Source organism: Bison bison, unplaced genomic scaffold, assembly GCF_000754665.1.
Source record: "Bison bison bison isolate TAMUID 2011002044 unplaced genomic scaffold, Bison_UMD1.0 scf7180017864032, whole genome shotgun sequence".
Lineage (NCBI taxonomy): Eukaryota > Metazoa > Chordata > Mammalia > Artiodactyla > Bovidae > Bison > Bison bison.
The window spans coordinates 2917814-2932869 of NW_011494604.1; the positions used below are offsets into that span (position 1 = coordinate 2917814).

Sequence of the window (15056 nt, forward strand, 5' to 3'; positions counted from 1 at the left end):
TGGTGGGCTGCAGTCTATGGGGTCGCACAGAGTCGGACACAACTGAAGCGACTTAGCAGCAGCAGCAACTCTGCATAGAAGTTAAATAAGCAGGGTGACAATATACAGCCTTGACGTACTCCTTTTCCTATTTGGAACCAGTCTCTTGTTCCATGTCCAGTTCTAACTGTTGCTTCTTGACCTGCATACAGATTGCTCAGGAGGCAGGTCATGTGGTCTGGTATTCCCATCTCGAAGAATTTTCCACAGTTTTTTGTGATCCACACAGTCAAAGGCTTTGGCATAATCAATAAAGCAGAAGTAGATGTTTTTCTTGAACTCTCTTGCTTTTTCAATGATCCAACAGATGTTGGATATTTGATCTCTGTTTCCTCTGCCTTTTCTAAATCCAGTTTGAACATCTGGAAGTTCACAGTTCACATACTGTTGAAAACTGGCTTGGAGAATTTTGAGCATCACTTGGTTAGGGTGTGAGATGAGTGCAATTGTGCAGTAGTTTGAGCATTCTTTGGCATTGCCTTTCTTTGGGATTGGAATGAAAACTGACCTTTTCCAGTCCTGTGGCCACTGCTGAGTTTTCCAAATTTGCTGGCATATTGAGTGCAGTACTTTCACAGCATCATCTTTTAGGATTTGAAATAGCTCAACTGGAATTCCACCACCTCCAGTAGCTTTGTTCGTAGTGATGCTTCTAAGGCCCACTTGACATTGCATTCCAGGATGTCTGGCTCTAGGTGAGTGATCACACCAGCGTGGCTATAGGTCCACACAGACTTGAGCACATTTACATTATAGCTGCTCCATTTATAATAGGCAAAAACTACCAAATATCCAAACAACCCAGATATCCATCAATGGTGGATGGACAAACTGTGGTGGATCTATACAATGGAATACTACTCTGTAACAAAAGGAAGGAAGAGAGACACTCAACAGCACAGATGAATCTCAAAACAATGGTTCTGAAATAAACCAGGACAAAAAAAAAAGAGTATATACTGGATTCATAAAGTTTTAACAAATGCAAAGTCAAATGTAGTGATAGAAAGCAAAGTAGTGAGGGCCTGGGGAAAGAGGGCAGGAGATGCAGGAGGGAGAAATGACAAAAGAGCAAAAGCACTCGTTGTGGGGAGAAGGATGTGTGCTTGTCGTCTTGATTGCAGTGCATATATATCTCACGGGTACGTATAAAGGTCAAAATTTGTCAAATTGTACACTTTCAATACATGTAATTTATTATACTAGGGGCTTCCCAGGTGGCTCAGTGGTAAAGAATCCGCCTACCAATGCAGAAGACACAGGAGACATGAGTTCAATCCCTGGGTCAGGAAGATCCCCTGGAGGAGGAAATGGCAACCCACTCCATTATTCTTGCCTGGAAAAATACCATGGACAGAGAAGCCTGGCAGACTACAGTCCATGAAGTTGCAAAGAGTCAGACACGTCTGAGCACACACCCGACGGATATATAATAAACTTAAGTGTGCAAGCTCAGTTGTGTCCAACTCTTTTGAGCCTGTGGACTGTAGCCCACCAGGCTCCTCTGTCCATGGGATTTTTCAAGCAAGAACACTAGAGTGGGTTGCCATTTCCTCCTCCAGGGGATCTTCCCGACCCAGAGATCGAACTCGTATCTCATGCGTCTTCTGCATTGGTGGATGAGCCACGTGGGAAGCCCATACATCCATTATACCTCAATAAAGTTTTTCTTTTTGAAAAAGAGGGCTTAGTTTGCTCAGAAATTCACTCAAATACAGAAATTTAGGTGACCAGACTTGACGTCAGTACTGCACTGGAACACCAGTTATGAGTATTCCTTTGTCTGGTGGCAGTGTCCACAGAAGTAGCTGAGTGCGTGGGCTCCAATGAATGGATGAGTGGCAAATCTTGGTTCATGCCCGCACCTTCCCTCAGCTTTTCTTTGTGACCTTGGGCAAGTTACTTTATCTTTTCCAGTCCCAGCTTCTCAGCTATAAGATGGAGATAATAATTGTATTGATAGAATAGGGCTGTTGAGAGGATTAAAACAAAATCCACACACAAGGAGCAGTCAGTTCAGTACTTGCATGATGTAAAGAGAGAAGAACTGACAGTGACTGTCCTTGGTATTTCCATGAGGCTGAAAATCTGTGACTGAAATCCAGAAATGCACAATCTTGGTTTTGGATTGTAGGGATATGATGTTTATCTCCTTTTGGCTCTCTGCATTTTCTAAATTTTTAAATTGAATATATTCTGTTTTTTATACAAAACTATTTTAAGAGGGAAAAAAAAAAGATTTATTTGTTTAGCTAAACTTTTCTCCAAGTCTCTGGGTAAAAACAAGATTTTTAAAAGCCAATCTCCTCCAACATGATAGAGGTCTGCCCTCAGATGAAAATGTCAGGGGTGGGCGGGACGGAAATGCACTGGACTCAGAAGTCAGAAACCCAGTATCTGGCCAAGACTGCAGTTCACTTGCCTTCTCTTTGGTCAAGTCTGCATCAAAGCCACATAAGGTCTGTTCTATCCTCCCAACTCCCGGTTCCCACGCACTCAGGAGGAGCATCCAGGGAAGACGGAACAGGGCTCGTCTACTCCAGGCACTCAGAGTCTGCCTCCACAGCTCAAGGATGTCTCTCCATCATAAATAAATGGGGCATCCTCCTGCTTTCTTTTCTGGTCTGACTGCCCTAAAGGTAGGAGTGCTCTCCCTCCCCTAGGAAACGCAGCTCCCAAATTCCACCCTCTCTGGGCACTGTTCCATTAGTCAATTTCCTTTGCTTCCTTCCTCGTGCCTAAAAATATGCTCATGACCCACTTAAAATAAATACCCTGCTTTTGACCCAGCATCTCTCATCACCTGTCTCTAAGACTAGCAGACAGGTTGCCTCCACTCTCTCCCCAATTCTGTATAACCCAGTCTCCTCACATGCCCCCACTCCCTCTTTCACAGATGGTTCTAGCTGCTCCCCACAGTGGTTCTCTGCCCTGGCTGCACTTGAGGGTACTCTAATGATGCTAATGCCCAGCGGCTCTCCTGTGACCCGTAGGCCAGGTTCCAGCTCCCAGGTGAGACTCCAGTGCAGCCAAGGTGGAGAACCCCATGCTGAGGTCCTGTCGCCAGCCCCACAGCAATCCTCTCATCTTGTTCTCCCGCCTCTCTGCTGCCAACCAGGGCCTCCCTCGAGCTCTCCTGCCCTTGGTGTCCTGGACATTACACTGTCCAGTGCCCCATTCCCCTCCTCTGCTTGCAGATTCCACTTCCTCTCCAGGCACTGGATGAGGTCAAAGGCAAGACTGTCCTCTGGGGAGATTTACCCAAGTTCCGTACATCTGCTTGAACAGCACACAATTACGTCCCTGCCACCCCCACCCCCCGCCCCCAACCGACCTCTTTCTGGAGTTTTAGTCCCGGGTCTTCATCAAAAGCCAGATGTGTCTGCCATCACCTAAAACTCAACTATTCCAAAGTTGAGGCACCTTCTTCCCCATTTCTGACAAAGGGACCATCAAATGTCTTATCTAGAAAACTTAAAGGTGTCTCTTTCATCCTACCTTCCTGGTCCCCCAACAGCACCTGTCCAGTCCCAAACTGTCCATTCTGTCTTATAATCCATTCCCATGACCTTTGTTGAGCCAGAACCTCTGGGCAGTGCAGCATGTCTCACCCTCCTTTTCCTAAGCCCACTCTGTGTAAGCAGCCAAGGTCCCAGGCCCACCCCTCTCCGGGCCACCAGCTTGCATCCTGCCACCAGAAGGTGATGCATTCTGTGACTCACGTTTACTCCAGCTGTTCCAGGTGAGGCACACATGTGCATAGGAGACCATGCTATGTGAAAAGCAGCAATCCACAGACTCCAGACACACGAGCTGGGGGGACCTGTCACCAAACCCAGAATCTCTGACTCTGTCCAGGTCCCAGGAGGCAAACCCTCTGGTTTTCTGGGTACTGAACAGTCTCCTCTGTGCTGGGGCTGGAGATGACTTCACCAGTTGGAAGCTCAGTAGAGAACTTACCAACACTCTGCTCTGTCCTTAAAAAGCAGTAGCAATCTAGAGCTGAGAGAAGAGAGAAAGGGGTGTGGGGCCCAGAACAACAAAGAGCATTGCACCTGGCACACACTTTGTGTTCAGTGAGGAATGAGTCGTAAGGGGACACATGAATAAGATCGGGGCTGTGCAACAAGAAACCTCCCTCACAATGTCTAGAAGTGTTCACTCACGTCACTCCCTATTCCACCAACTATTTAATATGCTTTGGAATCCAACAAACACCTTCTTTTAATCATATAAATATGGGAAGCATTAAGGGGCTAATTTAATTGAAAAATGTTGCATCCAATCACCTGTTATACACTGGGATCCGAGAAAACTAATGGGGATTGCAGAAAAAGTGGCTGCAGGGCCAGGGGATCCCCCAGTACAAGCTGCAGGAGCGGGGAGGGTGGGTGGGTGGCAGTGGGATCGTTATTGGAAGCCCCGGGCAGCCAGGCCTGGAATGGGGGGATCTGGGACCTTGAAATGGTGAAGAGGGAGCAGCAGTTCATTAAAGGGGAAGCAGACTGGAGACAGAATACCCGGTCTTACAGCCTTTGAGAAAATAAATAGAAACTGGATCCTCCCAAGAGTGAAGACAAACTTGCAGGCTTGTTCATCTCCAACATCTGGCTCCAGGGTTGGACTGGGGGAAAAATAAGGGCTAGGGAGTAAGGGTGTAGTTTCTCTATTTGATGACATGAAGCTCTGGCCTGTGAGGCTTTGGTTTCTGGGGTTGGAACAAGTCACACGCAAGGGGCTACGAGGTCTAACAAAGGAGAAAGGTCACTCAAAGGACCAAGAACAGGCTTCCATCCTCCCTGTCCACTTCCAGACTGTCCCTGGGTCCCCTTGATCAGCTGCCCACGTCACCTGGACTTTTGCCCACTGGGCAAGGTGGCTCCATGGGGAAGCCATCGGGAGCGGAAAGCTTTTCCGGGCATTAGCTTCAGGCTAGCTGTGCCTGGCACACAAAACGAGTGTGCAGGCAGAGTTCATAGTCACAGTGACTGAATACAAATGCAGCTCAAAAGGGTGCAGTGAGGCCCAAAGGAAACAGGCTAGAAGAGGTCACTACGGAACAGAAGCACTGGCGGGTTACTGGGCAGAACAGCCACTTCAGAGGCAATACCCAGCGCCTGGAGCTGGAAGGACCCTAGAGGTTGGCTCAACCATGCTCTGCCCCGGGCAGGGACCTTTTGAATGGCACCCCAAGCATATGGGCCTGGGGTCCCCATACAGACCCACTGTCACACCTGGCAGCCTGTTCCACGCTCAACACAGGTCTTTGTTAGACAATTCTCCCCTGCCTTGAACACGAACCTGTTTCTCTGTGGCCACCCAGGTACGTTCCCTGGAACAGCCCTCCTCCGTAGTGATGTCTGAGGTCGGGAAACACACTTCTTCCGGTGGTGTCTCTCCTCCTAGTTAACCTTTAACCACTCCTCAGGGGTGTGGTTTCCAACCCCAGCACCATCCACTCACCCTCTCTGTTCTCCAGGATCAATGTCTGTCTTAAACACAGGCCCAGAGGCACATTCAGGTCCTGGGATGTAGCCTGGCTGCAGAGGAAGGAGGGGCTGGGACTGCAAGTGGCTGGGTCTTCTGACAGGCTCACGGAAGCCTGTGGGTCCTGATGCTCACATCCCAATGACCTTCTCACACGCAGGGACCACATCAGAGCATGGCAAGTGTGAAAGGGAGTCTCAGATATGCCCTGTGGGAGGGTGGAGGAGGGCCTGGCACATTGATCTCTAGGAACCTGAGAAAAGCTGACACCCCACCCAACAGCCTTAGAGGACATGGGTTGGGCCACCCAAAGGCAGGCTGCCTTGTTCAACTCAGCTTGTTCCTGTTCGGAGACAAGCCCACAGTACTCTCTCTGGTAGACACAGTTCAATACAGGGGAGGCCTTAGGTCAGGATGCCGTGTAGCTAGCAGTTTCTGCAAGGACAGAAACACCAGCTTTAATCATGGGGTTCTCTGTTCTCAACATGAGCCTATCTAAGTAAAAGCAATGGTCACTCAAACACCTGGGGCCTCCAGCCAGGTGTCGACACAGCCACGGGCCTCAGTTGTCATGGAACACACTCCCTCACTGCTGGGAAGGACGTACCATCTGAGAAAGTATCTCCATAGCGCTATGTGGGACAGCCAAACAGCAGAGCCACGGTTCCCAGATGCTGGAAATTATAAATGCAAAAGGGGATTCAGAGTTCCCATCTCACAGATGGGGAAGCCAAGGGCAAAGATGTGCATCACTCCAAGGGCTGGGCTCCGGCAGCACACGGACCTTGGCATGGTACTTGAGGTTTCCCTAGCAAACTCAGAGGCTGCTGGAGCCTCCTTATAACTATTTCTGGTAAACAGGAAGCTCTGTGCTCCAGAGGGCAGCAGCATGTGCAGCTGTCTCCCCAGGGACAGACTTGGTCCTGGCTCTTCTGCTGGTGAACTGAGTCACACAGGAAACCAAAATGCTTCCTGAGACCAGGACCCGCCCTCTTTGGAAGCACACCCCTCCCACCTTTCTGCTCCTGTGTGGCCACAAAAAGCCGCAGGCTCTCTAAGGTCAAGGTTAAGAACTCTGTCTCAGGAGCTGGGAGAGTGGGAACAGTTCCATCTCTGGCTCTGTCATTTCCAGTTGTAAGACCTTCTAATGCTACTCAACCTTTCCAGGCTTGTTTTGATCATCAAAATGGGACAATATAATATAGCTTCCCTGGTGGCTCAGGTGATAAAAGCATCTGCTTGCAATGCGGGAGGCACGGGTTCAATCCCTGGGTCGGGAAGATCCCCTGGAGAAGGAAATGGCAACCCACTCCAGTTCTCTTGCCTGGAAAATTCCATGGATGGAGGAGTCTCGTAGGTTACAGTCCAAGGGATCAGAAAGAGTTGGACACGACTGAGGGACTTCACTTTCACTTTCTTTTCAATGGATTAGGTAAAACAAGCCCCATGAAGTACGTGGCATAGAAGCCTGGCTCTCAGCCAATGGTAATCAATAACATCATCAGCATCATAGCCTCAGAAACAACACAGGGAGGCAAAGAGACAAAGGTGATCACTTGAAGGGAAAGAACACTTAACTACTGGGTCCCCCAAGCCAGACCTTCGACAGAGTCTGTGCATTCCGCCAGTACTTTAGACTGTCATATAGGCATCTGTCGTCCAACTGGAAAGATGCTCCCCAGGGCGGGAGCTGTGGCTTCATCATCTGTGTATCTCTCACAGCAGCTAATGGGGCATCCTGCAGACAAGTAAGTGCCCAACAAATTTTCAAAGTCACTATTGAAACACTCTGTGTGTTGACCTTTCAGGCAAGCACAGAGAGAGAATAGGTTTGAGGGAGGAAATGAGGATGGGAAGAAGGCAGACCTGACCAGCCAAGGCGCAGAACCCATAGCAGAGCTGAGCTTGGGGACCAAGGAGTCTCAATTCCAACGATGCACATGAGGAAAATCAAGGCTGGATGCTCCCTGATTCACTTCCCCAATCATGTGGACATTTAAGCCTACTTTCGTCACTTTGTAACAGTAAACATGCTCTCATCAGTAGCATTCCTACTGATGCTACTGATGTTTGTTCCTCCTGTTTCTGTCCATGTTTTGCAATGAAAAATCTTTTTAAAAAATCTGTCTGTGGTTCAACTTACAGGTAAAAATGTTTCATTTCATTCCTCAGGGAAAGGAAATCTCAGCCCATGACTCAGGATTTAGACATTCATCTGCAGCCCAAGCCCTAACAACTCGCAGTGGAACGTGTATAATGAAGACTCTTATGTTGAGTTCAACCTCAACTAAAGACAACACTAGTAGTATATGAAGCTGAACTATATGCATTTTCAATTTTTGTAGGAGAAACTATCAATAGTCAAATATCAAATTTCATTGATAGTAAAATGTCCATGATTTTACATGGTTCTATTTAATGTTTACAAATAGGTTGTTCTATTTCCTTTGAGTGGATCTGCAAGCTCAGATCAAATCTCGGAGGATGAGGACTTTTTCTCATCTTTCTTTAATTTCCTTCACCATACCTGTCACTGAGCACTTACTGGGCACACAATAAACACTCCTAAGTTGGAAAGCATGGTCCAGTAACAGTACTTCTGGCTCTGCTTTAGAGGACGTGTGAAGTATGTGTGAATGACACGGAGCACTCGGGAGCACAGACTTGGACATCCGAAACTTCAGAAGCATGAAGGAACCAGTGAGGACAAAGCATCTCCTTGTTTGCCGAATGTTCAAGAAGAAACTGCTGTGCGCAGCCAATGAGCTTGGTGCTGCAGAACCAGGTGTGTGAAAACAGTCATGGTTCCCTGCCTTTAGAAAGCTTCCAGTCTCACAGGGGAGGCAGACATCACTCAAGGAGTAGCTCAAATAAAAGTAACTGTCATTGACATGACCAAGGGCCTGGTGCACAGCGACTCCAACCTCTCCAGGAGGATCAGGGAAGGCTTCCTTGACATAAGGCAAGCAAGCAGAGGTCCCAAGTAGGCAGAGAACAAACATTAAAAGAGGGTTCATGGGCAGAGGAGGGAGGGATGCATAGGCACTGGAATGCTCTGCATGATATGACACTGGGGGACACATGTCGTTATATCTGTCCAAACCCACAGAACCACCAAGAAAAACCTTGCATCAACTACAGGCCTTGAGAGACAGTGATGTGTCATTCTGCTGGGGGAGGCTGCGTATGGGAGGAGGGTATATGGGAACTCTGTGTACTTCCTGTTCAATTTCACTATGAACAGAGAACTGCTCTTAAAAAAATATAGTCTATTAATTGTTTTTAATTTTTGAAAGAAATGCAAGAATACAGGGGAGGAGTATTCCAAGCAGAAGAAACAGCAGGTGCAAAGGGCCTCCCATGAGTCAGAGTAATGGACTGAAGGTCACTGTGACTGGAATGCAGAGGCCAGGATGGAGGCTAGGAAGAGCAGTGTCAGGAGAGCCCAAGAATAAACCCTTGTCACTTTCCCCCTTTTCCTCAAATAGAGCAAAAATGAGCCCGTCATCTGAAACAAAACCAGGCATTCACTGAAGGGGCCTTCTAACTTTTCCCAGCTTGAGTCCTCCCTGCCATCGTCACCCAAGGAGCCAAGCTGTGGGGACAGCTATGCAGGCAACTGAGACATGGGCCTCCCTGGTAGCTCAGTGGTAAAGAAACTGCCTACCAACACAGGGGACACGGGCTTGATCCCTGGGGGATCCCTGGGTCTGGGGGCATCCCACATGCTACAGGACAACTAAGCCCATGAGCCACAACTACTGAAGCCCACTCGCCTAGAGCCTGTGCTCCACAGCCAGAGAAGCCACTGCGATGAGTGTGTGTGCCACACGCCGCAACTACAGAGGAGCACCCGCTCACCACAACTAGGGAAAAGCCCACGCAAGGACGAAGACCCAGAGCTGCCATGAATTAATTAATTATTTTTAAAAGTGAGACACAAACTCTTCACTTGTGCCCTGTTGATAACTCTGAGTTGTAACTCTGTCTGTTCTTACCCCTCGTGTAGAACCAGCAGCTGTGAGCAGGACAGTGAGGCCTACAGCACAGCTCACAGGCAGGAGGCAGAACAAGGACATATCACTCGAGGAACCAAGACAGTTGAGTGATTCAAAAGTTCACATTAAACCATGTATGCATGCTTAGTCGCTCAGTCATGCCCCCGCCCCCCGCCTTTGAGACCCCATGGACTGCAGCCCGCTAGGTTCCTCTGTCCATAGGATTCTCCATGCAAGAATATTGGAGTGGGTTGGTGTTCCCTCCTCCAGGAGATCTTCTCAACCCAGAGATCGAACCTGGGTCTCCCACATTGCAGGTGGATTCTTTATTGTATGAGCCACCAGGTAAGTCCCACATTAAACCACAACCATCTGCAAAACAGAAAGCCAAGGAGAACCTTTACCACCTCTGACAAAAACACCTATGAGCATGGACAGAGGGCCCATGTGCCTGCCCACACAGCCCCACAGCCACCATGGACCACAGGGAAATCCAATACTTTCCCGGGCTTCACAAAGACCAGGGGAAGAGCAAGCAGGGCGGGTTGTGCTAGGCCCCAGAAACCACTGTGTGATCTGCTAGCAGAAACAGCTCACACACGCTGAGACAGATAACTCAGAAAGAAAGGCAATTGTCTACATTTCTCAGTTCGCACTTGGAAGAATGACAAGTCTCAGGTCTAAAAGAAATCAGACAACAGTCAAAAGAAGCCAAATCAACTCCAGGGGAGGTTGGGCAGAGTGAAAACCTCTCGGAGCTGAGCCTGCCTCCAGGACTGGGGAATTCTCCACCCTCTGCTGTATCCACAGCAGCCACTGCCTGGCCTGGGCTCAAAACTGAACCAGGAGAGACAAAAAGCAAAATCAAAGGCTCTGGGCAAAGGGGCACAAACAAGGCTATGACACGGCCTTTGTGAAAAGGGGCGCTGACAGCACAGCTGGAGGGCACCCTGGACTTCCTCCCCTCCAGCCGAGCACCCAGACCACCATGGAGCCATTAGTAGCAGAAGAGACACAGCTTGAATCGGGACAAGAGGACTCTAAATCAAGTCCTCTCTGCTCTGTATGGCACTATCGATACTTCCCAAAGTGCCCGGTACCAGGAAATAGACAGGGCTTGGGCTTTAGGAGGAACTGGAACTGGTTCAAACCTGGCTCTACCTGTCACCAACAGTCAGTATAATGAACCTCGGGATACTCAGTTTCCTCACCTGTAAACTGGGCACTACGGCATGCGTGCTCAGTTGTGTCCAACTCTTTGCAACCCTAGGACTGTAGCCCGCCAGGCTCCTCTGTCCATGGGGATTCTCCAGGCAAGAATCCTGGAGTGGGCTGCGTTTCCTCCTCCAGGGGATCTTCCTGCCCCTGGGACTGAACTCGTGCCTCTGGCATCTCCTGCACTGGCAGGCAGATTCTTTACCACTGAGCCTCCAAACTGTGCACCAACACCACCAATACACTACAGAGCTGCTGTGAGAATCTGAGCTAATGTATACTAAACACCTGGAGCAAGGACGATAGTGGGGCAAGGGCAGCCACTGTTTTGCTTCCAGAGACCCACAGAATCTGCATTCCTGCAGGAAGTCTTATCAGAGGAAGCTGTCCCTCCAGCCTCTCTGGGGCTGTGGTCCCCACTTTACATTAGGATTCTCTCACTAGTCAAGGGATAAAGGATCCACGCCACACCAAGACTGTTTACATGCAAACTTACTTTGTTGGCTTTGAGACACACTTATTAACCTATTTCTGAGAAGGCATACAATGCTTAAAAAAATAATAATGCAAAATTAGGTAATTGAGATTAGAACAGAAAATCTGTCTAAAGGGTAAGATGGATAAATGTTAGGGGGCTAGAAGGTGAGGCCAAAGGGAAACAGGCTGGGTTGCAGAGATCTGATTTTTCTGTCTGACAGGAGAAAGCAGCCCACAGAATCCACATAGCTGGGACACACCCAGCCAGGCATAACTTTGCAGGGAACTGGTTTGACTTGAGAGTCACAGAGAACAGCAGAGCTGAGACTGACAACTCAGAGCGCCTGGGCAACCCCCTCCATCCTTTGTTTCCCCGGGGCACCAGCTCTCCCTATTTGGGGAGAGCAGGAAAGCAGCCATGGTTCCAACCTGAACCACTCATCACACTTCCACCTACTCAATTTCAGAATAAACAACTTACAGTCAACTTCTAGGAAGTCCCCGGAGAGCAACAGAAGCAGTAAAGGGTGAAACCATTATTCAGACCAAGAAAAAGCATAACAAGTTTAATAACAGGTCTCTAGGTAAAGATAAGAAATTGGGGGTAGTGGCCCTCCCTCGTCCAGCCCAGGCCAGTAGAGCCTCGGGAAACACGCCTGCATGGGTGACAGAGGGGTTCCTTAGCTGTGGCTGCTGGTCCATGGCCTCTCCTAACAATGTGACCTGCAGTGGGCAGAGATGGCAACTCAGAATGTCCACTCATAAAAGCAGGATTCTACTTAACCTAAATACAATCCTAAGTAGAAACAGACTGTTTCCTTCTTTTTTGCAAAGAGCAGCTTCCCAAGAAATGTAAAGTTGGTGGTCAGGGTGGGATTTAAGACCAGTCATGTGAGCATTCCACACCCCTAAGTCTCTCTAGTTGGTAACTATCAGTCCATCCTAGGGAAGCCAGAGTGAGAATGAAATCAGAACAAAGCACCCGCCCCTGTGGGCTGGGAGTAGGCCTGTTACCAGTTCCATCTCCAGGGCATGGGGTCAGAGGAAGACAGCGCTGGGGCTGCCCAGTCAACTCCAGCCTGCAGGAGCCTCTCTCCAACTGCGGAGATCACAGGCCTGCTGGTGCTGTCACATTCGGGTTGTAGGATTAAGAGGAAGGGCCTTTAATCTGGGCAAATCAGGAGGAGGCAGAAAATACAGTCAACAAGATAAGGCATGCTTAGGGCTTTTAAAAGAACTTTAAAAATCTCATTATCACTGAAATCTAATTAACATTAAAAATCTAAATATCACTGAAACAAATGATATCTAGGATTTATGTCAAATAATGAAAATAAAGTGGTTAGGAATACAAATGAAACAAGACTGGCTACAGATTGGTAACTGCCTAAGAATGGACCATGGGTACATGGGGTTTTATTTCACTATGTTCTCTACTCTCACATGTTTGAAATGTTCCATTACAAAGTTTAAAAATCACATGTTAGTTATTGTGAAAATTTAAGTAAAATATGAAATTAAAAAAACACAGAGAAAAAAAGCCACACATAATCCTATCACTAGAGTCAACTGCTGTTAACACTTTGGTCTACTTATTTCCAATCTTTTCTGTTATTTTTCTTTTTTGTTTGCACAATACAGTCATACCTCTACACCGTTTTATCACTTGCTTTTCTTTCTTCTCTTAATTTATCTTAAGAATTATTCAAGTGCTCAAATATTCTTATAAGGTATGATTGTTACAGCCTTTCATCAATAGACAGGTCATAATCTATTTCCAATATTCAGCTACTATAAATAAGCCTGTGGTCAACCAGGAAAGATGACATGTTATAAACAGGTGATTTCAACTGAGAAAGAAACTGCTTGATCGGTACTCAAAGAGTGACACAGCACAACGGAGAAGGAATGGCGAAGAGAAAAGCTGGGGTCTCATCAAGCTGCCTAGTTCCAAGCAATTAAGTAACTTTCCAGAGACTCCCCACAGCCAAGGGCAGGGTGGGGAATAAAGAAAAAACGCCAACAGATATGAAACCGAAACACACGCTAAAATGCCTCTTAGCCAACAATTCACAACCAGGTGCAGGCACTGAGTTTAAGAAATCTGTTAGCATCTCCACTCAATACCCGAGTCTCAAAATACTGCATTTTCAAAGGGAAGGATACTGTCATGGGTCTGGGACAATAAGGGAAGGTACTGTTGGGCAAAGAACAAATCAAATAGCTTCCCACAGACCACCAAACCTCCAGCATTCCATCACGCCATTCTGATTCATCTAATCAAACAGAATTAATATAACTGGACAGTGTACAGGCCTGTTACTGGGTTCTTCCCCCTAAGCCTTAAAGATGACTTTCCCCCTCAAAAAGAAAACCCACAATATTCCCAGGATGGGGCGACGAGAGGGATCCTGTGTTCTCCCTGCACTATTTTCTTCAGCCAAGCAGTGGATTTGGCAGAACATCTCTAAAGATAGCACCCCATACAGTCAGTATCTGAATGAGAGTCAAAACCTGAATGAGAGTCATAATTTTTCTTCCTGAGGCAAATCCATGAACTACTTTGTGACTTACTTGAAAGATTCAGAGCTTAATCTAGCTGGGTCCTGTCTGCCTTTCTTGGGCTGCTATGAAGCATCAGGGGCCTCTGAATCAAACCATTCACCTCTGGCCAGCAGCTGGGCAGGGGCCACTATGAGACTTTCCTCTCCAGGGCGGCCCCAAGGAACAGGGATGGGCAGAATGCCAGTGGGACCAAGAAGAAGACTGAGAAGGCTGTGCTTCCTTCACATTTTCCTTTCCCCTTATTCCCCCTGTCTACCATTTGGGGTTTTATTAATATTTCAGGAAGGACAACCATGGCTCTCTTATCATTTTGTAAAGGACTGAGAGAAGAAGTGAGTCTCTGAAGCACTAGACACAGGCTCTCTGAGATCAGTTATTCGGCCTCCCCAAACTGAATGCTAACCTCCCTATCCAGCCCTCCTCCCCCAGACATGGGTGTCCCGACCACCGCCCTGCTGCTGAGCCCACTGAAACGTTCAAGAAAGCGCTACCAATTATGCATAGTCCGTGATGACCACTCTGGAAAAAATTCTGAAGTATGTGTTGGGATAGCAAAATTCAAGAGTGACATTTATTTTTATCTTTTGTTGATGTTATTGGGTTGTTTTGACAGTAGAAAATTATTTTAAGAATAAATTATTACCAACATTCCATTTATATATTTTGCTGAGATTGGAACCTCTCAAAGCCTGAGTTCATTTCTGACCTAAGTCTGTGTCCTCCCTCTGGATTCATATATTATAGAGAAACAGGAGAAAGACAAACAAACAAACAAAACCAAAGATGACAAGCAATTTCTTTTTTCACTGGATTTCCCCAAGAGAGCAATCTTTACGAAAATTGGGTCATAAAGCTCTACAAGGTTCTATGCGTATGGCTTGACTCCACCCCTTCCCTCCCCCTGCCCCCAAAAAAGAGACGAAAGAGTCAAATGCAGAAACACAGAACAGCTGTCTGCTGGCAAAGACGGCTTCCCACTGTACACAGCCACACCCTGACACAGACACGCACCAGCCCCCAGTTATCCCTGCACTCCAGCTGGTTTGATGGCTGCAGATTTCCCCAGGGGCCCACTGAGCTCACCCTCTGATGCAACAGCGGACGGGAGCCCACGGGCTGGAGTGGCTTAAAATACGCAGGCAATGCCAACACCCACACTGATGCCTCTTTGTTGACTTCCCATGCGGGGACGGGACAGAAGGGAAGGTTACCTTGCAGACGGCCGCCTGGAGCACTGCGTCAAAGCCACCCTCCGGGGCATCGCGGTTCCGGGAC

The 15056-nt window shown here is 47.8% G+C and overlaps 1 protein-coding gene across 1 annotated transcript in view; it reads right to left on the reverse strand.

The window, feature by feature from the left end:
* The window catches only part of ITGB5 (integrin, beta 5), a 106980-nt gene that overhangs the window by 61014 nt on the left and 30910 nt on the right, over nt 1-15056 (reverse strand). The window contains exon 5 of the mRNA XM_010834281.1: nt 14993-15056. This exon is cut by the window's right edge and continues 5 nt beyond it. Coding sequence (XP_010832583.1) covers nt 14993-15056 — 64 coding nt within the window. The remainder of the gene's footprint in view (nt 1-14992) is intronic.